The 27,011-nt window shown below is 35.6% G+C and overlaps 1 protein-coding gene across 1 annotated transcript in view; it reads right to left on the bottom strand.

Annotated features, from left to right (window-relative positions):
- prex2 (phosphatidylinositol-3,4,5-trisphosphate-dependent Rac exchange factor 2) overlaps nt 1-27,011 on the bottom strand; it is a 145,956-nt gene that overhangs the window by 71,954 nt on the left and 46,991 nt on the right. Inside the window, exons 7-17 of the mRNA XM_084398619.1 lie at nt 23,664-23,797; nt 23,451-23,554; nt 20,430-20,579; nt 18,793-18,937; nt 13,502-13,602; nt 9,604-9,707; nt 9,465-9,514; nt 5,626-5,701; nt 4,657-4,729; nt 2,799-2,941; nt 2,335-2,427 (exon numbers count right to left, since the gene is read on the bottom strand). Of these exons, the coding sequence (XP_084254745.1) occupies nt 2,335-2,427; nt 2,799-2,941; nt 4,657-4,729; nt 5,626-5,701; nt 9,465-9,514; nt 9,604-9,707; nt 13,502-13,602; nt 18,793-18,937; nt 20,430-20,579; nt 23,451-23,554; nt 23,664-23,797 (1,173 nt within the window). The remainder of the gene's footprint in view (nt 1-2,334; nt 2,428-2,798; nt 2,942-4,656; nt 4,730-5,625; nt 5,702-9,464; nt 9,515-9,603; nt 9,708-13,501; nt 13,603-18,792; nt 18,938-20,429; nt 20,580-23,450; nt 23,555-23,663; nt 23,798-27,011) is intronic.

Here is a 27,011-nt window from a genome sequence, read left to right on the forward strand (position 1 = left end):
CCATTGAGAAAAATGGTTGGGCAGCTTTTCTTATTTTTCGTTGCTTTCTCCTTCCTTTTTTTCATTCACTTTCCTCTATTATACCTCCCCCCTCTCTCTCTCTCTCTCTGCCACTGTCTCTTTATCAGTTACAAACCTTTTTTGCTATTTTTACGAGACAGCTTTTCATCTATGTAAGTGCACAGCTGGATTTTATTTCCTTTTTAATTTTTTCACTCTGCTCTTCATTGGAAACATACAGAGCAGATCCACATGCAATGCAGCATGGATCCCGTACTGTGACGCACAAGTTACTTCAGGTCTGGGTAGCATTACTCTCTCTATGTCAAAACTGAGAAGTTCACTTCACCACATTTACCAGAGTTTGATCTAACAGATCAAACATATTAAAGCACTAAAAGGGAACCTCAAGAATGGCATGATTTGATGTCTATTTCTGTTATAAGCCTACAAAGGCACACATCAAAATGCTAATTACCACAAATTAAGTTCAAATAAAGAGTGCTAATTGTGAAGGTTTAGGGATTCAATTGATGTTTAAATGCCTAATTGGTCAGATCGAGCAACACCTACAGTACACTGTTAAAAATAAAGGTTCTTTATTGGCATTATGGTTCAATTGAGAGCCTTTAACATCAATGGAATCTTTCCATTGCACAAAATGTTCTTTATAGTGGAAAATGATTATTTAGATTATTACAATGTTCTTCACACTAATTTTTATTTTATTTTAAGATCTCTGAAATGTTTTTTGGGGCACCAAACATGGTTCTTCAATGGCATCAAAAGCATATTTTGGAACTTTTATTTTTAAGAGTGTAAGATGAGCTTGACAACAGGGGTGTACATTTTCCCATTAAAACCCCTCCTCACTATTGTTTATTTTATTTTTGTTTATTTTTTTCAAATTTTACTATGCTTAGACTTGATGTGAATATAAAGGCTAGGCTTCTCACATGTATTTCTGAGTAGAAATGCTGAAGGCAAAACAGGTGGGTTGTGACCTACACAATGGGCCGCAGGTCTAGTCTGATAGGGTTACGGACAGCAGAGAAAAACTATGCTTTATATAACAAAATAACAAAATGCATATGAATCAAGCTTAGTTATGAAAGCCAAATGAATAGGCTTTTCAACCTGTAAAGATAGGAGAAAACACTTCTTATGCAAACATGGACTATGCCAACAGTTTGCATGACATGCCATTATCAAAACTGGAAAACAATTTTTTTTTTCAAATGGTCACTTTTACCATTCAGCCTGTAGCATACTAAGCATTAACTAAGCATTATGCTTAACTAAGCATTCAATTAAATCAATATTGAAATAATTATTTACAAAATGGATTGTTCTGGAGCTCGATTATGATTGGCTTTACAGAAGAACTACATTTCTTGGCAAAATAATAATTATTTGTTACCCACAAGTTCTTAACTGTTGCTGTGTGTTTATTTTATAAAACTTTGCCAGATATATTTTGAATGTATGAAGCTGTGGATTACAATGATTTTAGAACGGCTAAACCCTAGTTTATTGGGGCTTCATGCTGTATTGTATCATTTTCAGAACATTTTCTTTTTTACTTTTGTATGATAAAATATTGGATCACCTCTTATTATCCAAAGTGAAATCTGGCTCTTGAAGAAAACCAATTGAGAACCACAGTGAGCGTGACCCGGTTATGCTTAATAAGCAGACAATGCATGTGGTCATAAATGGCTTAAGAATTAACCAATTGACACAACTAGATTTTTGGCCCTTACCCCGATTTCACCTGGCATGTATAACCTGCGTTCTGTTGTCTTATTGAAGTGTGCATGTGTGATAGGTAACAGGAAAGCACACTTGCATTATTTACACTGCATATTTAAGTGCTACCATATCGTGGTAGGGGAGGAAGAAATATATCGCCAAATCCAAATCTTTCTTGACCCAAGAAAATGTGTTCTCATCTTGTGTAGCTGAAGTAGATGCGGTACAGTCAAAACACTGCTTATTTATTCAACATCACATCTCACATAACACATAACCAATATGGAATGATTCATATTTAATAAATCACTACTGGGGAATAACCTGATTTTTTAATAAAGTCTTGTCAACTTTAATTGTGTTGCTGGGTTATTGGTTTGCATGTAACCTGGGACAACGGGTTAATTCAATAAGCTGACTTTGGGAGTTTTCAGCATATCACAGGGGTGTCCAGTCCTGCTCATGGAGGACCACTGTCCAGCAGAGTTCAGCTTCAACCCCAAATAAACACACCTGAATCAGCTAATCAAGCTCCTGTCAAAACTCCTGTTAAAATCACCCACACAAAGGTAACACACGCACCTCAGCATGGGAACCTTTCTCCACTGATTTGACGATGGGTACTCTGTTTCGATCTTCTAGCCTGAAGCCATAACCTCCTTCACTTGGCTTTATCTGAAATCAGAGTAGACATTTCACAGTTATCATGACTTAAGTGTTTGATTTTGTTGTGTCATGCATGCAGTAATATTTTATTACGATTCATGCTTTGGAGGCGCTCCTAGAATGTGAATTTCAGTCTCTCGTGGGCCTACACTGTCAAACCAGTTGACTTCATGTTTAAATGTAATTAGAGACTGGTTTAGAACAGTCAAGCATAATTACTGGTGAAGACTCTCGAGTCAAAACTGGCCCGAGTTCAGACCCCCCGTACGTGGCGAAGCAGAAAAGCCCCATGCGAGTGGATGAAAACCACATGGGCTCACGCCAACATGCGCTATTGTAAGTGGCATCAGCTGTAGGCGATTACAGACGACATCTCTCACCAGCAGCGACTTGGCGATGACATTCTCCACTATTTTTAGATCGTGTTTTATGGGTTTGTGTTTGGTGTTGGAACCTTCCATCTCCTCATCGGCGAAGAAGCGGAACAGAAGAGGCTCATCCTTAAATTCGCTTTTTTCCAAAACTGCGAAAAGACAAAAGCAAGGTGTTTAAGAACAAATAATACCTGATGCTCATTCAGTAGTGCTAAATGTAACCTGCATAGCTGACATGAAATACTTTTGGGATATTGACATGTCCTGTGGTGTCACAACTATATATATACTATGTTATATTATATTTATATTATATTAACCTTACATTACTGTTATTTTATAACTACTCAATTTCATTTCACTTCAGCATCTTGTTTAAAGTCGTCCTATAACTGATTCAGCAAAAAGCAACATTATAGCAACTTCTTTGTTGTTGTGAGGATCAAATTGATGTGTAAATTGAATTTGTGTACCACACAGAAGAGAGCAACACATAATGTACTGGAATGACAAGAGCTGTACAGAGAGATTCAGAGGGGAAGCCTTTTCTTTGGAAAGTGGTTCCCGAGAAAAGGAACAGGCCAGGATTTCAATCTGTCACCAGGGCAACATGGGCTCTAAACAATCCCTTCACTTTTGTAGTAAAAAATACCCCCAACGAGAAAAAGAGGTCCAGTGTTCTCCACACTTCTATGGGCAAGATTAGATAACTCTGAATTAGCTTTAATGGTCACAACCAAGTGAACCAGCTTAAATGGGTGAATGCCATGATCACATTCAAAGCCAAAAAATGAAAGTGCCAGTCTAGTTATTACGTTCCATAAATTTGTTGGTAGTTGGCCACGTATGAAACTGAATTGCAGGCTTTAAGTAACAGCCCATGATAGACTATAAATGAGTCACACAAGCATGATGTGGACTTTGGCATCAAGTGCCCTGAAAATGAGACCCGAATCCTGCAAACAAACAGTTGCCATGACAACAAGCCAGTCAAACATGGATTGTGGAGAAGGTCAAGGCTGTTGTCAAGAGAGAGAATGTGCAGAATCCAGTTAGAGGAAAAGTTTTGCAATGTGAATTAAGCTCATACACTACATTTTCTTAATCAACATTTTTCGTCATGTTTTTCATTTAAAACATTCTAAAAACAAAATAAAGAAGCAAAAGCGTGTGATATGTTATTTTGTAGCAGTATTTAGTGAACGAATCATTCTCATTCATCACTTTGTTTGATTGCTTTTTCAGTTGTGAAAGATTGATATTTTTTTATGAAAGACTGAGTTAATGTCTCACTCAAAAGACAAAAAAGCCACTTGTCACCACCACCTAAAGACATTGACTGAACGATTCAGAAAATGAATCAGTGAACACATCAATGAATGAATCCATGAACAAATCAGTAAATTAATCTGAACACATATATTTGTGCACAAATCTTTATATTCTCATATACTTTCGTGTAATTGCTTTTTTTTGAGTATTGAACGTCTGTTTTTTCAATGAATCGTCACCAGTGAATGAATCAATTTGCAAATCAGTTAATAAATATAAATTAGAAAAAGAATATTAACTTTTTTTTTTTCTTTTTTTTTTTGGTGAGTCAAAAAAGTCACTGAGATGAATCAAAATCACTGTTACTTGTATAATGAATACTTTATTTTTCCTATCCCATTTGCAAATTGTATTTTTGTCATTGTTGCTGTTGCTTTAAAGTATAAACCTTACTATATTTTCTTTGATTTATGCTTAAAATATCCTGGTTGACACTTGGGATGAGTTAAGATATGACAAAAAAAGACAATCAGACAGAAACACAAAAACACAGAGGAAATAAAACAGAGAGACAATGAAACAGCTATCATACCATGATGCATGAATCCATTGTCACACAGCTCCACCCCCAAGATCAGTGCCTCTTCTCTGCTTCGACAGTCACCCTGCAGAGGAGAGAAAGACAAGTGCCACTCTCTTTATCTACTTACAAGCGGACAAAATGTCACACACCCTAGCTTGAGCTTCAGAAAACCATATTTAATTCACACAAACACTACAACAACTCTGAAGGGTCACTTCCCAGCTAGCAGGGAATGTTATCAGAACTTTAGCTAATGATGTGGCAAGGTTCTCTCAAAGTTATGAACAAATGTTCTTCTAATAACGTTAATAAAACATTTGTTAAAAGTTATCTGGTCTTTAAGAATATTCTAAAAAAGTGATCGCAACAACATAATTTATACATTGTTCATGGAATGTTTTTACCTGAAACGTTTAGTTGGATGTTCGCATAACATTTTTTTTTTTTTTTTACGAAAAATTGTAGAATCAATTGCTTTAAAAAAATTATAAATTGGAATGCCCCCTTAATGTTCACATAACCAAGATTTTTTTTTTTTTACATTTAAAAAACTGGACATTTCAGTACAACATTTAGGAATAATGTTTTTAGAACTTAATGGGTACATTAGCAAAACATTCCTAGAACTTATTTTTGTTAGCTGGTTTGACCGCCTGGTAATAATTTCATGGTCGAACACAATATATCATCTTATTGAACACTTGCATGAATGTGAAAGTTTCCTCTAAATATCCGAACCGCACTTCAAATTTAATCCAAATCTGCAGTCTCATAGTGATTCGTCTGTTTTTAAGTGGACAGAACTAGACTATGCGGCTAGGCGAAGGTTTATTTTTACAGTTCACTTCAACCTCATTTGAGATTATCCGGCCAGTTTAGGAAACATCTACTACTTTTGCTTTATTCTTTCCACGTGTCTTATTTCCAATGGAGGTCACTGTGTTTCCAGTCGGTCTATAAAACAGTATCAAGTATTACCTGTGCTATCAGCCAGTCGATCAGCTTGTTGGCCATAACCACCGATTTATACGTTCGTAGATGATAATCCTTATCCCTGTGTGGAAAACAAGGAACGTTTGACTTGACCAGTTCAAAAATGTCTCCTCTTTACAGTAGCCTCAAGAGACACACATTTCAAGTTAACTGTTAACCTTTGTCTTGACTTGCATCCGCTTTAAAAGCTCTTGAGAGAGCTGTTCTGGGCTTTCACATCAAAACAACCCTTTCCCCTCAATTTCTTTGAAGCCCAAACAAGTGCTTTACCTTGAATTTATTTTAGGGTTGCACAGGAGTCACAATGTTTGACCGATTAATGACCCTCAACATATTCTGTAACAAAAAAGTGAAACAAAGTTGATCTGGGACAACTAAAAGCAGACATTTCTGTCTCTGCAGAGTGGATTTATAGGGTTACACTTTATTTTGATGGTCCCCATTAGACATTATGTTGACTATAAGTAACACTGCACCTATATGTCAACTAACTCCTATTAGAGTATTAGTAGACTGTTAGGGGTAAGGTTAGAGTTAGTAGAATAAGGGGTTCAGGTTAGTAGAATAAGTTGATGTACATGAAAAGTTACTTTTAGTCAGTAGAATGTCTCTTGGGGGACCATAGCAAAGTGTTAGCAGACTTTAATGAGCGTTAATTGACATGTAGGTGCAAAAGAATTCAAAAGAATGTCTAAAGGGGACCATCAAAATAAAGTCTTACCGAATTTAGATATTAAGTGACAGAAGGTTTAAGCAAATAATGGGACATGATGGTAAACTAATTGACTAGTCCGTGTTTGGAGTTGACAAGATTTTCTCCTCCTAACATTTTTTTAGTTTTGATATTTTTAGCAGTGGTGCTCTGATTAGTATACTGACACCGTGCAAATTACAGTTTACACAATGAAACCCTCCTGGGTTTACCAAAGTCCTTCCTTTCGTTTGATAGCTTTTTTCAGTTTTGAAAAACAGCTGTTATTTTAATGAATCGTTAATGAATGGAGTTAATGATTCAATGTCTCACTAAAAAACACATAAAACGCCTCGTCACCACCTAAGTGAAGGTATTAAACCATTTTGGGAGGAGTACACCTAATCTTCTAGGGTGAATTCAGGTTGATTGGGACACTTTTTATCGTCTCAACGGCAAAAAATGTCCCAATTAACCTGAACTCACCCTAAATTACTACCAAAATTAGCCTCTTCTTCCCAGCGTCAGTTATATCAGCATCCCTCCTCCTCCCCCTCTCCTCCTTTTTGTATTTCACCAGCTCCTCACTCTTCAAGCCCCTCCATAGCGGACAGCAAGTCAAAACTGTTTACCATGTACGCTAAGATTATATGGGTGCACAAATGAGAGCCATTGAATAAATCCGTAAATGAATATTTTTTTCAGCCGTGAATGACTTATTTTTAGTGAATCATTGAGTTAATGATTCAATGTCTCATTCAAAACACAAAAAAAGACCCCCGTCGCCACCTAAAGCCATTAAAAGTGAACTAATCAGTGAACAAATCAGTGAATTAAAATCAAATCAGTAAATTAATCTGAACAAAATATTTTTTCCAGCTGTTATTTTTAATCAATCGTTGAGTTAATGATTCAACGTCCCACTCAAAACACAAAAGGCGCTTGCCACCACCTAAAGCCATTGGATGAATCAGTGGGCAAATCAGTGCCAATTGTCAATTCTGGGATGCGTGAAGACATGACAGAATGGAAGACTTGACCATGGTTCCTGGAAAAGTAAATTCTAAATTCAAAATTAGGCCCTTCAAAGGACACTGCTAAAGCCAGAACTATTTTAAAAGGCATCTTGGCCACTGTGTGCAGCTCACACTGTTTCTGGAGTGCCCTGTAACTGTTGTTGCGTATTTAAGATGGTGTGTCAAGTTAAAAATAGTAAAAAAAATTATATATATAAAAACGTGTTTCAAGACGCCTATATTCTCGACATACAACGTGTTTCTCTGCTCCAGTAGAGGTCAGCAGGTGTCTCTCAGCCCACTTCGGTCCAGCTCCAGGGCCTGGAACGGGCCAAACTGATGCATTGCGGCTGCTTCCAGACCACGGGAAATGAAATGAAGCAGTGATTTTCCCATGAAGCCAGGGTTCTCTTGGGGGACACTCACTGTGCTAGGTCAGAGGGCTAGACTAGGGCCCACACCCTACAACTAACACACACTCAAAGCCAAACTTAGCTGTTTACAGTTCTGAGAATTACATCCCCATTCTATTTTTACACAATCAAGCACCTCCAGATGACATGAAATGTGCCTTTTCTCTCAAAAAACCTCTGCACCTCAAGTGTTTGTGATGGGTTCTGTCTGATTATATAAGGATTTGTTTTAATCACAGACCAGAAGTGTGAGGCTGGACAGGCTTTGCCATGATTTAACCGCCACAGACATGGAGCCAGCCCTTTCCTCTGTAGCTGTACCCAGAACTGTCACCATGACAAATGAGGGTAAACAGCGTTACCACAGGCAGTCATATGTCTGGCACAAGAGCACTGAAATCTGTAGGAAAAGTGTATGCGGAGTCAAACAAACCTTTCAAATCCTCTTCTGTCTCAAGATCTTTCAAACTCTTAGATATTGACTTTCTTTTTGTTCTACTTCTCTAAGTATGTCAGGAATGTAACTTAACCTGGGTGCAGAAGTTAGAGGTTTTTTTAAAATTATTATTACATTGGTGAGGTGGGGGTGTGAAGCCCCCTAGAACCCCTCCAACCAGCAGGAAATACCAGATAATTAAACTAGAGCTGGATTCTCCAATTATAGCTCCACAAGGAGGAGATTCTCAGTACATAGTAGAGAAATGTGGGCATGTAGGCATTCTTAAGCCCTATTCGGACAGTAATTGTTTCTCATGGGGGCGTCTGTAAAAATCAATTTGCATGGCATTTCGAAGATAAAACTTAAGCATTTGGATGGTGATTTATGGTGGAGGAACAATATCTGTGATCCTATGTACCCGGGAACACGCTTACTCAGTAACATGATTGTCAGCCGTAAACAAGCTTTGTTATTACTTGAACAATTAATAAATCCATATTTAATTAAATAATAGAAAAGTAAAAATAACTGTTTATTATTTGATTATTTTAAATATCCAATTTAAAAATAGGAAAATTGATGCATATCAAATATCCAGCCTTACAGACGTAGACAACATTTAGCAATGCAAACGCACAGGTGCACACACAAAGTAAACAGTATTTGCTTTGACAGACTGAAATGAGAGCTATTTTATGCATTTTACCCTCCAGAAAATGGCTTGCAACTCTAATAATATTTGCATATTTGCAGTACAACCCAAGAGTCCTTCAACAAGCATGGCAGAATTTAGCAGAAAATTGGAAAATGGATTAATCCGAACACCCGAAACAAAAAAACGTGCCCTCAGAGTCTATTAGCTTTGTGTTTGCATGCAGAATTTCATGTCCTTGGGCCTGTCAGCTGCCAAAACCTCAACCTGCACCTGTTTCACATTTAAGGCTTCCACTCATTTGTAGTGCAGTTCTGACACTGATTACACACATAGGAGTATGACACAACTCTATGCCCAACTCTATGAACTAAGACAACGGTTACAAAATGATGGTGTTATACTCCCAAACATAAATAAAATAATCAATAACTGAATTCTGGATAAGACCTCTAGTATAGTTTTTTCTCATCACTTATCAGCCTCCTGTTTTGTCCTGTAGGTGCTATCTTTAGAGCGGAAGGAGAAACGGCAGGGGCGCGAACGCACCTGGTAGAGCTGGTGTGACAAGAGACAGCTGTAATGAGGTGGAACTAAGAAACTGGCTCCTTACCTGATCACCGGTGTGAATAAACTATGGAGTCGGCAGAACAGCCTCACACCCTGAGGGAAGAAGGACATTCGTTATTGTATGTGCAACTTTTCCAAGGGGCAAAAAGAGACGTTTAGCGGAGCACAGCCGGTTGAGTTACCTTGGAGATGACATCCTGCATGTCACTGCGAGGGTGGTATGTGCCGTCATCATAGCGGAACCTATAGAGCACCGGCTCCGGTTTAAACTGGTGCTTGTCTGTAACTAGAATGAGTTTAAAAGGGTGGAGATTTAATTGAGACTACAACAAAATGCATCCAAATAATGCGTTTTGTCATTCTACATAAATTTAAGTTCGCACTACCATTCAAAAGTTTGTTTGTTTTTTGAAAGAAATTTGTTTTATTCAGCCAAAGATGCATTACATTTGTTAAAAAGTGACAGTAAAGACATTTACAATGTTACAAGATGTTCTTTTGAACTTTCTATGCATCAAATGCATCATGGTTTATACAAAAATATTAAGCAAACAACTGTTTTCAACATTGATAATAATAAGATATGTTTCTTGAGCACCAAATCAGCATTTTATAATTATTTCTGAAGAATTATTTCTGAAGGATGCAACACTGAAAATGTTGTTTTAAATACATTTTAATAATATTTCACAATAATACTATTTTTACTTTTTTATTAAATAAATACAGCCTTGTTGAGCACAAGAGCCTTCTTTCCAAAACATAAAAAATATTAGTGTACATAAATAAATGCACATTTTACCAACTATAATAGCAATAAAAGTTAATTTACAAGCCATCCCGCAAAAATAATTAGTAGAAGAGGACATTTTTGTGATAAGATTTTTTAAACCCTTTTTTGCACACAATGTATATGTGATATATACAATTTATAATTTAATTTGCTATTGTTAATTCAAGCTGTAATTAATTCCACTATCAAAAGTGTCCAATAACTGGCGCTATGAAGATTGCACTACTGTATGTAGCATAAAGCATTTCGACTGGTCATATGATTTCAAATGGTATATGTGGATACTCAATAAAGAATAAAGTCTACTTATAAGATTACACACATATTGTGAATATTTGCCAACAGTAAAAGTATTGATTTCTTTAGGTGTAAAACTTTTGCATTGTTTATTAGCACTTATGTTTCAAATAAATACATCACCACTGCAATGTAAAGGTTTAAAACGTATAGCTTATATTCTATTTTGATTAATTTAACATGTGCATGGCGATATACTATTTACAATGAGGCTGATTAAATATCTTTGTTGGTATTAAAAGGTTTTACAAAAATAACACAAAAGGCAACAAAAACTCTTAAGGACCTTCATAATCTGAGTTTAGAGGCTTTCAGCTCCATGTAAGCACAAATGCAAGTAACACCAACATGCTTGTGAAAAGTAATCCTGCTCTTTCTGCCAAATGAATTCATCCTTCTCAGCGAATAGTAAAGGCTTAAAGATCTTTCTCACCAAAGCCGTAAATGCGAGCGAGTGGATAGGGAGCCCTAATGCTTGAATTTATTTCTCCCTGTTAGGAAGCGATGAAGTGAAAAGTGATTTAGCATGAAGTCCTGGCTCAAAGCCAGCCAGTCTTCTTTAAAAAAAAAACAGTCCATATTGTGAGTCTGCACAGAACTGGACCCCACTGCCCCCAAAAAATGACTAAATAAATAGTATAGGCAAAAGACCAGAAATTTCCCTCAGTATTAAACAAACAGCATGGTGTGAAGCAATGAATATTTGTGACTCTTCACATAAACATAGTCAAAGTTATAAAAAGCCATCTGCTCTTGGACGCTCCCAGAGTTCCTCAGGGCCTGAAAACAATGATGTCAGGGCACTTGAAATATTAAGAGGGCTATTTGTCCAATCAGCCATCTGCATTAACGAATGAATAGAGCCCAAATGGTGATGATGAAACTCATCAACTGACTATTTGAGCTAAGCAGATTATGAAATAAACAAGACAATAGTCATGGTTATGACAAAAAAAAAAAAAAAAAACTCCAATTGCCTTTAGTTCAATATGATGTAAGCCTACTACATTTTTACATAATTATAAGAGTAGCATAATGTGTTTTCTATTATTATCAGACTCTCAACTATCCCTCTAATTTGTACAGTTATTAACTAAGGGGGGAAAAGGACACTGTTTACTCCCACTCATGTAGTTTCAAACCTGTATGACTTTTTTTTCTTCTGCACAACACCAAAAAAAAAAAAAAAATCTTTTCTTTAAGTCAATGGGGTCCAAAGCTACATTGGACTCTACTGACTTCCATTTCATAAACAAATAAACACAGATATTGGTCAAATCTTTTTTTTTTTTTTTTTGGTGTTATGCAGAAGATTTGGAATGACATGATGGTAAGTAAACTATGACAGATTTTTTTGTACTTTTTTTTTTGAGAGTCAACTGTTTGTATATAGCAGGGATTCCCAAACTTTTTTCGTCAGCCAAACCCCTTTGGCACCTAAAATATTTACTTAAAGTCCCCCTGTAGTAAATAATCGTATCCCTTAAAACTCATCTTTGATCACCAAAAATGGTGATCAAGTGAGTGGAGGCTCCTTATTACCGATTTTCTGGAGCTCTGTTACTACACAGACTGTCAACATACTCTCAACAGGTAAGTGATTTCTTTCTTAAAATGTCTATAAATTATAACTTTAAAAATTGTAACAAACATTTCCTAACAATCATGTCTTTTTCTCTTTTACTTTAACAGAACATGTAGTGTGAGCAGCTCTGTTCAGATAAGGATACTCATCTTCTCTTCTCCACAAAGTAAGTAACAGAGATATGGAATTTATGATCCATACTGTTTGATTTCTTTTTAATTATGACTTTATGCCTAAACAAACCTAGTCACAAAAAAACATTAAAGCTATACCATGCCTTCATGAACATAATTGTTTTTACATGATCAAATTGAAGAGACACAATGTAACTCTAAACTCAATTGTGTATTTCAGATGCTGTCACGTATCATAACCTCATCATCTGCAGAGAGAAACTGCCACTCAGAATACACACATAATGAAGGACTTAAAGACATCATAGGGGATTGTGAAGATATTTCACTGGAACTTGGTCTTCATTACATCTATATCGTGTTTAATGTCAATTGTTATTTATGAATGTATTTAGCTAACATCTGTTATTAGAGCATTGTCATTTTTGCTACAATCTGCCATGTCAATAAAAAATAAAAGTACATGAACAAGAACATGCTGTTTTTTTTATATTTGTTTGTGTATAACCCAAAAAGAGGCAACAAGATATAAGACCAGGCAGACAGAGGAATTAAAAAAAAAAACAATATTAATAAATAATTTATAAAAAAACATATTAATAATATTAATAATATGAAGATAATATACTAATAGTAATGAAAATAAATATTGTTGAAAAGGTTATTTATAACACCAATAAGGTTCTATATAGCACTTTCAAAGCATGGTTCTTTATGGAACCTTATAAAAAAAGGGAAAGGGTTCTGCTATTGTTACAAGCTGAAGAACCCTAATTTGGTACTGTTTAGAACTATTTTTCTTAAGAGTGTAGTTTGTGACGTCAGAAACACCAGCGATTTCAAACCACGTTTTGACTGTCTTTGGTTCACTGCAGTTTTAAGCAGAAAATACTCAATGGTGTTGACATGAATTTGCACATGGTTTGTTAAAGCATATTAAAAAAACCACATAGACATATAAACAACACTGAAAGTTTGATTTTCACCACAGAGGGTATTTAATATCTAAATATTAAATACTTTATGTTTATATTTTAATAATTTAACAATACATTTGCATGTTAATGGTCACACATGATATGCAGGTAAACAAATACAATTATTTTAGTAAGTGTTATTTTGATTATATTTATTCCCTTGCGAATCCCAGTTTATTTATTTTTTTGGTATACAGCATACATTTTCAGCCAGTAGTGACATGTTGCAAGTCAGAATATGTAGTCAAATATATAATATGATGGCATACAGTATAGAGTGGAAATGGAACTAACCGTGGTGGATGATGCCATTTTCCAGGAGGGCTTGACCCAAATGAACCCCCTCTTCAGGGTTATTGGTCTCTCCGATCTCCATCAGCCACGACACAAACTCACTAAGAAAAGACAGACAGAGGACAGTAAAATAATGTGAGGACAAACAAAGAGGGACTCATAAATTATATTAATGACCGTCAACAAAATCCATTAAAACTGATTGATCACACCACAGAGATGAGCTCAATAATTAATAGTCTTCCTGTGCAATGTGGTCATTTTTCTATCTATCTATCTATCTATCTATCTATCTATCTATCTATCTATCTATCTATCTATCTATCTATCTATCTATCTATCTATCTATGCATAGATTTTCAAACTACAGTAGTATTCAAGTATTCAAACTACATAAGGCTTAAATATCCCTATATTATCCCTTTATAAAGGCTATAAAGTCTTGAAAACCCTTTTTCTATTTCTCCCCTGGTTTTCTTCTCTGGTCTTTTTCTCCTGATGAAGTTAAACTGACTGCCCTGTATAATTTAGCAATTTTGCTGGGTAAAGCCACTGTCTCAGTGGAGGATATCTGATTCTCCTCCCACCACTCCCTCCCCGGCTCTCCTTCCTATCCACCTCTCCGCAAAACCAAAACGAACACGCCAAGTTCCACCAGTGTAATCCTGCGGCTCTTCCCAGAGTTTATGGAACCCATGGTGATACAGCATGAGAAACATCCCAGACTCCGGCAGACCTCTGAGGTTTTAGGTGATTGAATAAATGATGGATATGAAGAAATAGAAACAGAAAGCAAAAATGACAGTGAACAAAATGACTAAAGAAAACAGACAGATGGAGACAGAAAGAGACTGTGCGCATGTAAAGCATAAAATCAGTGCAGTGTCCGTGACAGAATGAAATTCAACGATTAGGAAAAAAAGACGGAAAAGACGGGAAATAATGCAGGGTCCTCTGTCCTCCTGACTACATTACTGAGATTAATTCCTCCAGGTTCGGATCACAAAGAATGCTGGTCTATACCATTTTATCAAAAAAACTCAAATAAATCTTTGGACGAAGAGAATATATATAATAAAATAGTCTGTAAAATCTGTAGTTTTATATGCTAAAATGAAAGAATGGACAGAATGGTGGTGGTTGAGGAGAGATTCCCTGATATGATTGTAAAGCAATTTGGGTGTACAGTAGTACATATGAAAACGCTATATAAATGTCTAATTCATTCATTCATTCAAAAGTGGGGAAAAATTTTTTCAATGACAAAAAATAAATCCTCATTATAACAAAATTAGGATTTCTGGGGATGGTATTATTATGGGGGTGGGATTATGGGTGGATAGTTCATAAAAGCAGGTGAATCTGGTCTCAAATGTGCTATGATAAACATACAATATTTGGAATAAGAATTATATTACATGTAATTATGCACATTACCTGATTAATATCCAATATTTACCAATACAGTAATCAATCAATCAATCAATGACCAATATCAGCCAATAACCAATATGGTCATGATAAATAATGCATCCAACACATACAGTATATTGATAAATGTGAATGCATTGTGAGTCGCTTTTGATAAAAGCATCTGCCAAATGCCAGTCCTGAGGCAAAACAAGAACTACATCAAATTTTTTGAGTAGCTTGTTAAAAAAAAGAAAGTGGTTTAACTAAATATAGTGATGACTATCGTTAAAGCAAGTGTTTTAATAACTGTGATTGTTATTTAAGAGCTAACATTTGCAGCACATTTACTATATCAAATTTAGCACAAATAGCAAAGAGAGAGACACTTATAGCAAGGGGAGAACTATATGAAAGCAGAGTAGAATGAAATGATATTAAAATAGTGGAGACTTAGAGAGACATCAAACAGAGATGAGATTGATCAAAAATATTACTGGCTGCGAATCACACATTAAATAAGTAACACAAACCGATGGCCCAATCAGCACAGTGTTTCAGCACGCTCACCCAGACAGAGATATATTTTCACAGGTTCTGCAGTCATATGTTTCTTCAGTCCATCTGGCTTTCTGAGACGCACAAACCACCCACTCATGAACATTATCTGCTGTCTGTAATCTCGATCCTTAATGAATCCATTCCCGCTCCAGACCTCTCTATCTGTGTGTTGTCAGGAAACACTAGGGGAAATAATTTGTGCCCCTAATTCCATTTACAATATAATCTGGCCACAAGTATGAGCAGTTGTTCTTTGAGGGTTTAGAACAGACATATCCCAACCAAGAATGGCATTATAAAAAAGTGAGAGTCTTGCAAGTGGTTGAGTGTTGTAGAGTGTCTTATTTTAGTGTACGGTGAGGTTGTCGTATTGACATCTCAGAAGGTTTAAATTATGAATGCCATCTGCAGATACTTCAGAATTGCCAGGCGAGCTCAGTTAATCTGAGTTCAGCCTGAGGATTTCCCAACCACACTTAAAACAAAAGAGATCAGAGCAGGAAAATTCCAACACATCTTATAGTTTCTGGTCTGGATGCTGCAGCATAACGCAGACTGCAAATGTTCACACTATCAGATCAAACTCACTGAAACGAACACAACTTGTGTAGAAAACCACCTTGTGATAACCCTCTAAATTGTTGAAAAACATTTGAAAGTGTTAAGCTAGTATTCTAAACCTTAGGTTGACATAATCCTGGGTTATGTTGTTCATGTTTCCATGGTTTAGTCCTTTTACGAGAACTCTGGTTTACATACAAAATGTTGATGTGTTTCAATACCCGCTTGTCTAAAAGTGGAAATGTTACCAAAAAAAAAATCTCAGCTTTGTTACTGTTTCCTTAAAATGCTGAAATGAAACACATGGCATGAATATTTAATGAGGCAAGCACTGAGGCAGTTTATGATTGGTTGGTTGATGTTAAATAGCTTGCTGTAACATTCTATCGTTTCACACTGTATACCTCAGCACTGCAATTTGAGGTTAACAATGCAAAAGTCGTGCATGATTTCATAACCCAGGCATTAAAATGTCTTTTACAAAACTGTGGTTATTCTTTATAATACAGTGTCCTTGTTACACGTTACATGTAGTTACTATAGTAATAACTATAAATTATGCATAATTACATGCAACTAATATAAGCCCTAATCCTCTAGTAAGTACATGTAGTTAATTATTAATATTACTCAATACTTGAGGTGCAGTAAGTGATTTCTGAGAAACAGTTGAAATTTGAAATCCCAAACCCAAACAAACACATTGCTCTGCCTCCAAAATACACAAATTCTCAATGCAAGAGTGCATGTCTCTTTATCCTAGCTGAAGCAAAGCAAAATAATGTTTCAATGACACTCAAAACTGTCCTGTTACTATAGCTAACAATAAAACAGCAGCATTTCTTGGTTCTGTGAAACATAGCAAAACAAGTGTTACTCACGTATATGGAACAAAGACAACGTAAAGTCGGCATCCGTTTTCAGGCCTTCCCGCTTTAGGTTTTCCCAGTGCTTGAAAGCTTTTCTAATATTAACCCAGGTCGTAAAGCTCTTACCTGTTCATAGTCTAGTGATATTCCTCTGAGATTTTCTCTTTTGTATTGTCTCTCAGTCATCTCTTTCTACAGTCTTTCTTCAAATCTCCCTCAGTCACTCACTCACTCTCTCTCCTCTCCCAGCATGAGTGGATACACCCCCTACTGCTGATTGGCTACAAGCGTGTTGTGGTGCTCAGTCTTTCAACAGTGTTTTTAAGAAATTGCTAACTGCGCCTTTAAATGTATAATTACACCTTAAAATAAAGTGTAATCAAAACTACAAGTGTAAAACATTGCAAAAAAAGTGCTGTTGCTTTAAAAATTGGGTTAAAGTGGCATTAACCTGGGGTTTAAAAAGACATTAACCCAGGGTTAAGTAAATTAGGTTGCTAATACTGTTCAAAAGTTTGGGGTAAGATTAAAAAAATTACTTCAGTAAGTACTCATTAAATTGACCAAAAGTGACTGTAAAGACATCAATAATATTACAAAAGATTTCTGTTTCAAATAAATTAAGCTTTCTATTCACCCAAATTTTTTTTTCAAAGTTTCCGCAAAAATGTTAAGCAGCACAACTGTTTTCAACACTGAAAACACCAAATCAAAAACCGATGTCTAAAGGATCATGTGACACTGAAGACTGGCGTAATGGCTGCTGAAAATTCAGCTTTGCCATCACAGGAATAAATTACATTTTAAAAAAATATTCAGAAACATTTTCAATTGTGATGAAATTTCACAATATTACTGTTTTTTTCAATTAAATAAATGCAGCCTTGGTGAGCATAAGATAATTTAATAAATAACTAAATAAAACAAACAGAAATTTTGAAAGGTGGTGTACTTTAAAGTGATATTTCACTGCTGGAAAGATGAATGTGTATTTAAATTGGGTCATTTATGTAGTAGAAATGTGAAATTATTTTAGAAGTTGGTGCCTTCTAGACTGAGAAAAGCCAGAAAATGTATTTTTGGCTCATGTGGATGAAAGACAACAACTCCCAGAATGCACTTGCTTCGCTGCCCTACGAGGCCACTCCCAAGCCACACCTACCGGTTACAGAGGGCAGCATCGGAAGAAATGAGACAACTAGGCTACTAGTTGACTCGAAACTGAAAAGACGCCGTTTTATCGTGAGATCCCACCCCCTATGGGCGGGTTGAAAGCATGCGGAACGAGCTCCTACTTCTGGCTGTAGTCTCTAGCCTCTGGCCAAAAAAGCCTCCGATGACGCAAAATGACGATTTTTGCGTTATCTGAGTTTTTTTTCCAGACACACAATACAGAAATCTCTCGTCTGAGAGATTTCTGACCAGAAAATAGACCAGATTTACTGTAGCTACACTGCTAAATAAGAAGCGTGTATAAAAACTGCTCGTAAAAGAAGAGCCACAACCAAAAAAGGATATGATTTCTTCGATTTTTTGAAGGAAAAGCAAAGCAAGAGACAGACGAACTCTACAAGAAAAGACAGACTTATAAGCACAGAAATGGACGATTTTGAGATCCATTCATCATGAACAGTAGACAGATCTATTCACCCGCATGCTGCCCATCCGTAGTTCCATTATACTGCACTACTCTGTTATTTATGAGTGACCAAAATGAAATGTTATGTGCTCCTGTCACTGCAGTCACTCCTACAGCTAGACACTCTCGTTCTCAGCGTGTCACTCGCTCTCACATGATACTACAGGCCATGACCCCTATTGTAATCTCTCCTGGAGTCTACCCATTATCTGCACAGACAGAGCACAGGAAGATGGCTCTCGCTGACCTACCTTCCGAGGAAGCACTTTGGGAAGGTGGTGAGTTTGCGCTTGCGATCCTTAATGAGGTGGCCCTGTCTACTCATGAGGTTATAAAGCTTCTCGCCTTTCTCAGATATCATCACCCAGGTGTCCTGCTCCATGCCCAGTCTTAATGCTGGAAAAGCAAATAAGAGAAGAAAGATTTCACTTTCTGAACCCAGAATTACACAGATTGCTTATGTGTTGTTTGTATAGTGCAGTGTATATATACATTGTATGTATATAACATGATGCAGGGCAAAAACTCACTGCGTGATGTAGCCTATAGAATGCTGTTAGAATGCTCCTAAAATTCAAGATATCAGAGCAAAAATGCCGATGTATGAGTTTTTGTCTCATATTTATATCATATGGTAGAAATAAGCAATTTAACTCGAGTAACGTAACAATATCACACAAGTGCTGTTTTTGTCCCGAATAGCATGAGTGCAAATGTGACATTGATTTTATACAACAGTTCAATAAGTTAATATTGTTAATTTTAGACACAATATTGTCTGTTTTTGCTAAATTTTGCTAATGAATATATAACCTGTAAAGCCAGAGCAGAACTTTGCGTCTTTGAACAACACACAGTGGTGTTTCATTTCTGAATGAATCCGCATTTTGAACAAATCAATCGGGTGAAGCAACGATTCAATGGATCATTCATAAAGAGAGCCATTTACTTCATTCCTGAATCAATCAGCCATTTGAATTAATCGAATGAATGAATGACTCAATAACGTACTCATTTAGACATTTACCGGCACCTACTGAAAGTTTTAGTTTCTTCTTTAGACTATTATTTATAAAAAATAAAAAATTTGAAATTGAAATTGAAATTGAAATTTTGGGATAGTTTGCCCAAAAATGAAAATTCTGTTTATTTACATTTACTCACCTTCATGTAGTTTCAGAAAGACTTTCTTTCTTTTGCAGAACATAAAAGACATTTTGAAGAATGTTGGTAACCAAACTGTTTTGGTCTGTAAATATATCTAAATATAATGCAGCTTCTGAAAAAAATAAAAATAAATCATGGCCGTTGTAGCATCTAAGTTCATGCGTAATAAATTCTCTGTTGAATCAAATAAAATACTTCTTTCTAAAGCTACTTTTTGTAATGTGTATTTGATGCTTTTCTCATTTAACACAATAATGACTATATCTTTTGGAATTCCCAGCCAAATTTGATGTGGGATTAAACTGCAATTAATTAGATTAATTTATTGTAATAAATTAAAATAACTATATAATTTTATAATTAAAAATGATAAAAAGATTCAATTAAATTAAATTGAAGCTTTTAATGTTGAATGGATATAATTACAAATTTTATCCTTTGAAAAAAATTGAGGTATCGGTATTGGTAGTGGCCATACTTACCTTAATACTTGGTAAAAAAAAAAAAAGATGTGTATCACTGTGTAAATATATTTCTTTTTTCAAATTTTAATTTCTTTATATTTAATTTGTTTATAATATAACATGATATATAATATACAAAAAAAATAATTCTGTACAGCAAAATATGACCATTAAATCTTATATTAAGACTTTATTTTGTTAACTTGTGAGCCCTAATGTAAAAATGTTGCGCCTCTGCAGGTATAATCACTACTCACTTTTCCGCCTTTCTCTCTCTTTTAAAATGGCCTCCAGCCATTCCTGCTTTTCCTCCGGAGTCTTTGCCATGCAGACGAACCACTTGTTCTTCGCTGTGTTGTGGATCTTCCAGCCGTTGTTCACGATGTTCCCGCTGCTGTGGTAATCCGCTGAGGAAAAACACGACAAGTAATCAATGTCTGCCTGTCAGAGATGCCTTTTATAGCTCTCCCAGGCCACTCCTTGGATTTTCCAACACATATTTTCCTTTTGTCTTTGTGGCCCGTTTGTCTACATGTGGCACAACCAGCAATGTTCTCCGTTTCGCATTCTTGCCTTCCATCCACATTTGTATGCCAGGCTATCTATCAAAGCAGCCCAGATGACAAAATAGATGTTCTTGGGCATAAACAAAGCAGTGTGAACAGCCCATGAGAGCAGTAAAGTTCAGAGCAAATGAAACATTCCCACATGAAACAGGCAACAAACAAAACAGCCCATGAATGAAATGGATCGCAGGCAGACGACGAATCAATTGCTCTAATTACAAGGCCGTGAAGAATCGACACGCTATTTGAACAGTCCTGAAGAACAGGCAAGGAATTAAAACCCATCTTGAAGCACTGATTGCATCAATGTCTCGGAGGAACAAGAACTTTTTTTTGTTGCAACTTTCAAACAATACTGTGTGTGGTGGTTTCGTGACCATTTTCATGCATTGTTTTGGGATAAGTTCTTCTCTACGTTCTTCAAAATCTAACTCTATGCTTTGCGACCAAGGTGGGTTGTAATGATCATGAATTTTGAGTTGATGATTAATTATGAATAAATCAGTTATTAAAGTCATATAATTGGATTAAAAAGTATTTCATCTAAAAAAAATACATTCAACATTTAATAATTATATATAATAATTTATTCATTTATTGATTAAATGTATATATAATGTATATATATACACATTTATATGCATGACTAAAGTGGTCCGACCTGAAATGCTATCAATATGTGCAATTATGCCAATAGTTTAACATAAAGTGAAATAATACACATTACAATAATCTTAATACATGAGTGAGTTCATTTGAAAAGCGCACTTAAGACTGCATGCTTCTTAACAAAGAGAAACGTAAAAATGAGCGTATTTAATAAATAATCTATACAGTATGTAATCTTATTTGTATGATGAATGTGCAATAATCATGACAGCCCTACAAGCAAGGTCTGACTGAGTAGAACTCTGAAACCCATATGCGAATAAACACCTCAGCAAAAAAACAAATAAGCTGAGATGTATTCATCAGTTTCTTTTCTCATGCATTAGAAATGGGCCGTTCTTTCGCATCATAATCAATCAATACGTGCGCCTGCGTTTCCTTCCCCTATGAATGGCTTGTGTGTTACAATGATTACGCCTCTCAGTTCAGCACAGGAACTGGACAAATTACAAGCCTCCATCTGTACGTCCACTGGTGGTTTAACACCCCCACAGGCAGAATCTTCCTTTGATTCAATTGAACCAATTTCCCAAATTGCTCTCAACTTTTATTTGAAGTCTCATCCATTTGAAGACGCTTCATTGGCCCCTTGCAGTTTTTTAATTCATAACATAATGCTACAAGCTTTTCCCTGAGTGATCTTTCTTTCATTTAAACAATTCAAAACCCAAATCAAAGAGAAACACTCCATCTATGACTTAGAGTGCCCCTTTACAGCCATGCACAGGACGTCTCCATCAGCATAACAGCTTTCATTACAGGCGAATAATAGTCTATGTCTGGATTTTACACAGAGCCATTGGGGAGAATGGGAAAACACCCACAAGCAAATGCGGCGGTGTTGGCTTTGTTTAGATTCTGTGGACTGAAACCCATCCATCTCCAGAGCAGCCAGATATTAGGTCCGCCAGGGAGCAAATCATTGCTTCTACAAATATAACTGATAATCAGGGCTCCTCCTTCGCCAAGACACACTCCACTCAAGAGTTCATCCAGTCACAGGGCTCCAAGTGCTTGTCATCCTGCCCAGAAAATGCCACTTTTCTAACCTTTAGCTGTTAAAGTAGTTAAACGCTTACTCCACACACTTTGAAACAGCATTTCAGTAAAAATAAAGCTATGTGGTTTGTTAGTTTCCCCATGACGGTTATTTTAAAAGAATTTGATGTGTCACAATACTTATTTGAGCTACTTTTACAGTGTTATTTTGTCACATTTGGGGCTTGATATTCACTTTCCCAATTCACTTTCATTATACGGAAAAGAGCAGCCAGGACATTCTGCTAAAATCCTTCTTTTGTGTTCTACGGAAGAAATCAAGTAATTATTATAGTTATATAAAACAAAAAATAACTACTGAATAATAAAATAATATTTTTGTTACTGAAATAAAATCAACTTTAACTGAAATATTTCAGTCAGATAGTTCCTAAGGCAACATTTCCCATTTTCATTCAGTTTAGCTTGTACTAAAATAACGAAAATTAAAACTGAAATAAACTATATAAACATACTGCATATTTAAATAAAATGCCTAAATTACTAAACCTTTAACTAAAATGAAAATGGAAAATATACAAATAAAACCTCATTTTAAATAATAATAACTATAATAGTATTTCAATGATACTGAAATAACACTGAATTTGGAATGACATGAGAGTGAGTAAATGATGAATGGATTTGATTTAAAGTTGAATTATTTCCTTAAAGGAATAGTTCACTTAAAAATGAAAATTCTAGACAAAGGAAACACAAAGGAAGATATTTTGAAGAATGTCAGTTATCAGACAGTTGATGGACCACACTGACTTCCATAGTAGGAAATAAAATACTATGGAAGTCAACATCAACTGTTTGGTTACCAACATTCTTCAAAATATCTTCTTTTGTGTTCAGCAAAAGAAAAAAATTCATACAGGTTTGGAACAACTAGAGGGTGAGTATATGATGACAGAATTTTCATTTTTAAACTATGTTTTATGATGCAACATATAAGCGGTGATGGAATTGGGAAGAATTATTTGACAGAATAACACACACCTGTTCCATCATCCACATTCTCCACCTCCATGACCTCAGTGTTGATTCTGCCTCTGAACAGGTATCGAGGACCCTCAGTGGCCGTCTTACTGTTTTTCAAACGCCTGTAACAGAGCGCAGCACAGAACCATTACTTTGAGCTTCTCTGTTCTCTCATTAAAACCCAACACAGCTGGCAGCTGAAAGGTTTGACAGGTGATAGTGAAAGCTTACCTGTTCTTCTTCTTACAGTACACCAGCAAGTTGTCAAAGAGGAAGAAGATGCGTTCCTGGATGTTCCCCGCAGAGATCTTCAGCAGAACTCCCTGTATGAGCATTTCTGTACAGCTGTCTGTGATGTTGGAGCCCTGAGTGAGGAAAACAGAACAAACCAAGTTAAAAGTATATCATAAAAAAAAAAAAAAACGGTCCCACTTTATATTAAGTGGCTTTAAGTACTATGTACTTACATTGAAATTAATAATTTGATACAATGTACTTATTGTGTAACTACATGTTTTTACATTGTACTTACATTTGAAAAATTCCTGCATGTAATTACAGCTGTAATTCATTTATGTAATTACATTTGTAATTGCAGTTGACCCTTCCCTTACACCTTAAACCTACCCAATCCACCACACCTGTCCCTAACCTTACCCGTATCACACCTCAATAGCAGCAAAAGTGTTTTACAATACAACATGAACACAATAAGTACATTGTACTTATTTTTTGCTGTAAGTACATAGTACTTAACGCCACTTAATATAAAGTGGGACCTCATTGACATACTATTATAATTTTTGTAAATATTTGTAATTATTTTATTTTTACATTTCACTCTTATTTCAAAAGTTTAGGTCATTTTGTTGTGTGTTTTTGTCATGTCACTTTGTTTTGCCATTTCATTGTGTTTTTGTATTTTATTAGTTAAAAAAAAAGAAGTCTTTAGTTATTAGTTTTATTTTATTTTATTTTATTTTATTTATTTTAGTACTTCAAGTTAAACCAAACAAAAATAGAGCAAACAAGTATTAAATATATTATATTATATTACATATAATTATAAACTAACCACAAACTTAAAAAAAAAATATATATATATATATATAAATTATAAATAAATATAATGTTATGTTTTGTTTAATCTCTTTTCAGCTTTCTGTAATGTTGGAGCCCTGAGTAAAGTACATTAGAGCATAAAAGTAAAAAATAAAAAAAATAAAAATAGAAACTGATATTTATTTTTTGTTCAAAATATTATTTTTTTTTTGGTATAATAGTAGCTGAAAATAATGATGCTTCCAAAACTATCACTAGCAATGTCTACAAATATTCTTTAATTTCCTTTAGCTGCCAGCTTTCCCAAAGTGTTAGAATTTCTCCCACAATTTCTGGCCCATCTCCTCCCCCTTATACTGTCTCAGTCCCACACTTTATCTAATTTCCCAGAGTGCTCCTGGTCAGTAGAGTTTTATGAACACTGCATCATCACTGCTTCACAAGACCTGCTGTGAAGGACACACATCTGCATGCGCGGGAGGTCAGCGATAACGAACAATCGGCCACTTCTGGACACTACTGTGGAAAAAGCACCCTCTCATCCCATCTCCACCCACAGCCTGTGAGAACAGACACCCTCTTCCTCTCCCTCCAGTTCCAGAACACATATTAATGCAGTGATGTATTTCACATTTAATGGGGGGTGAAGTTCACGATTCCGAAGCAAATCTTAGATTCTTTGCTTTCTTTGTGCGTGTGCGTCCCATCAAAGGCTTTGTTTCCTGGATATGAAGTAACAGGAAGGCAAAAGGCCAGTAATGAAGCACAAAAGGCTAAAACAGATTTGGGAGCTGCTTCCAAGAGGTCATTGTGAACTTCGTAAAAGCGGTTTTGGAAGAGTCACTGCACTCAGAACAGTGCGTACCACTAAATGGTGCACTGAAATTTCCCCGTAATATTCATTGCCATCCTCTGTGAAACTTATGGTGACAGCTCTGGCCACACAGACCAAATGTATATAATTTCTCGCCTACCAGAAGGGTGTGACTGCTCAGATATGTGTTGCAGACAGAAACAATCTTGCAGAAATTGCAGATCTTAAAACAAATTTCAGTTTCAAAACCCATGTTTGTCTTTTTAAAACATTCCACTATATTTCCCTCATAAAAATCTGACCGCCTGTTTTTCATTCTGCGGTGTGTTTTTACAATGGTTGATGTGGACAGAGAAACCTGGCTAAGATCATTTCAACACGCACCCTGAATGCTAAAACAACATGGTCTTTGTTTTGTGAATGTTTTTCTTAAAACACAACTACATATGCAAGGCTGTCGAGATTCGTTTAAAAATAGCTGCGGTCATTGCGGTTTAATCTCTAAACATGTGAGACTTGAACTTATTACGATTGCTTACAAATACATTACATGAATTCTTGAATACGTGACGGCTCAGTGACTCATGGAGCAGATGGGTAAACAGACTCAAAGGATGTAAGCATAAACACAGTCTTCTGTATCGCCATCTGCAAAATATGCTCAAAAATAGATCTAAAGCATGTTGTGAAGTATTCATACCGTATCCCAGTGACACAGGAAGTTGTACGTGAGACAGTTCAACTGAACACTCAGTAAAGAGTCCTTTGTGGTTAACACACTGACCACAACCGTTAACTCAGTCTAGTGCCACCATGATAAAATGACTCACATCTACTGCAGCATCTCATCAACACAAAACGGCATTAGCAACACCACACACACTCACAAAACCCAGACTTTTAGACTCTGTTAAAGTCTTAAAAGTAAATAGGGCGAATTCAAGTTGATTGAGACACTTTTCCCATCATCTCGTCATCTCAATGGCAAAAAGTGTCCCAATCAACCCAAATAAATAAGGGATTGTTCACACAAAATATTCAAAATTATAAATTAAGCATACAATGAAATTGAATGGTGCCAGAGCCTGTCAAGCTCCAAAAATGACAAAGAAAACACTAAAAGTACTGTAAAAGTAGTCTATCCAACTTTATTCCATGTTCATACACTAGTAAGACGCATTTAAGTCTATTATTAAAATGCCGCATTCTCAAATCTCATTCAAGTATGTCACCAGGTTTGACATCCATGATGCCAAAAGGAAAAACTTCCATGTGTCTCGTAACTGATGATACATTTGAATATGTGCATATGCAAAACAGACTAATAAGCAAAAATGCAAAAGGTTTGGGTCTGTAAGATTTTTAACTTTTTTGTAAGATTATCTTAGGCGTCCCCCCAGGATACATATATTTGATCAAAAATGTATTAAAAACAGTAATGCTGTGAAATATTATTACGATTTAAAATATTTAAAGCTATTTGAAAATATTTGAAATTCAAGCTATTCCTGTGAGGCAAAAGCTGAATTTTCACATGATCCTTCAGAAATCATTCTAATATGCAGATTTGGTCCTCAAGAAACTTTTTTCAGTTATTACCAATGATGAAAACAATTGCGCTGCTTAATATTTTTGTAGAAACCGTAATATTCTTTGATTAAAAAGTTCAGAAACCTTTTTTAACAGTGTAAAATTCTTAACTT

The sequence above is a fragment of the Rutilus rutilus genome, assembly GCF_951802725.1.
Source record: "Rutilus rutilus genome assembly, chromosome: 24".
NCBI lineage: Eukaryota > Metazoa > Chordata > Actinopteri > Cypriniformes > Leuciscidae > Rutilus > Rutilus rutilus.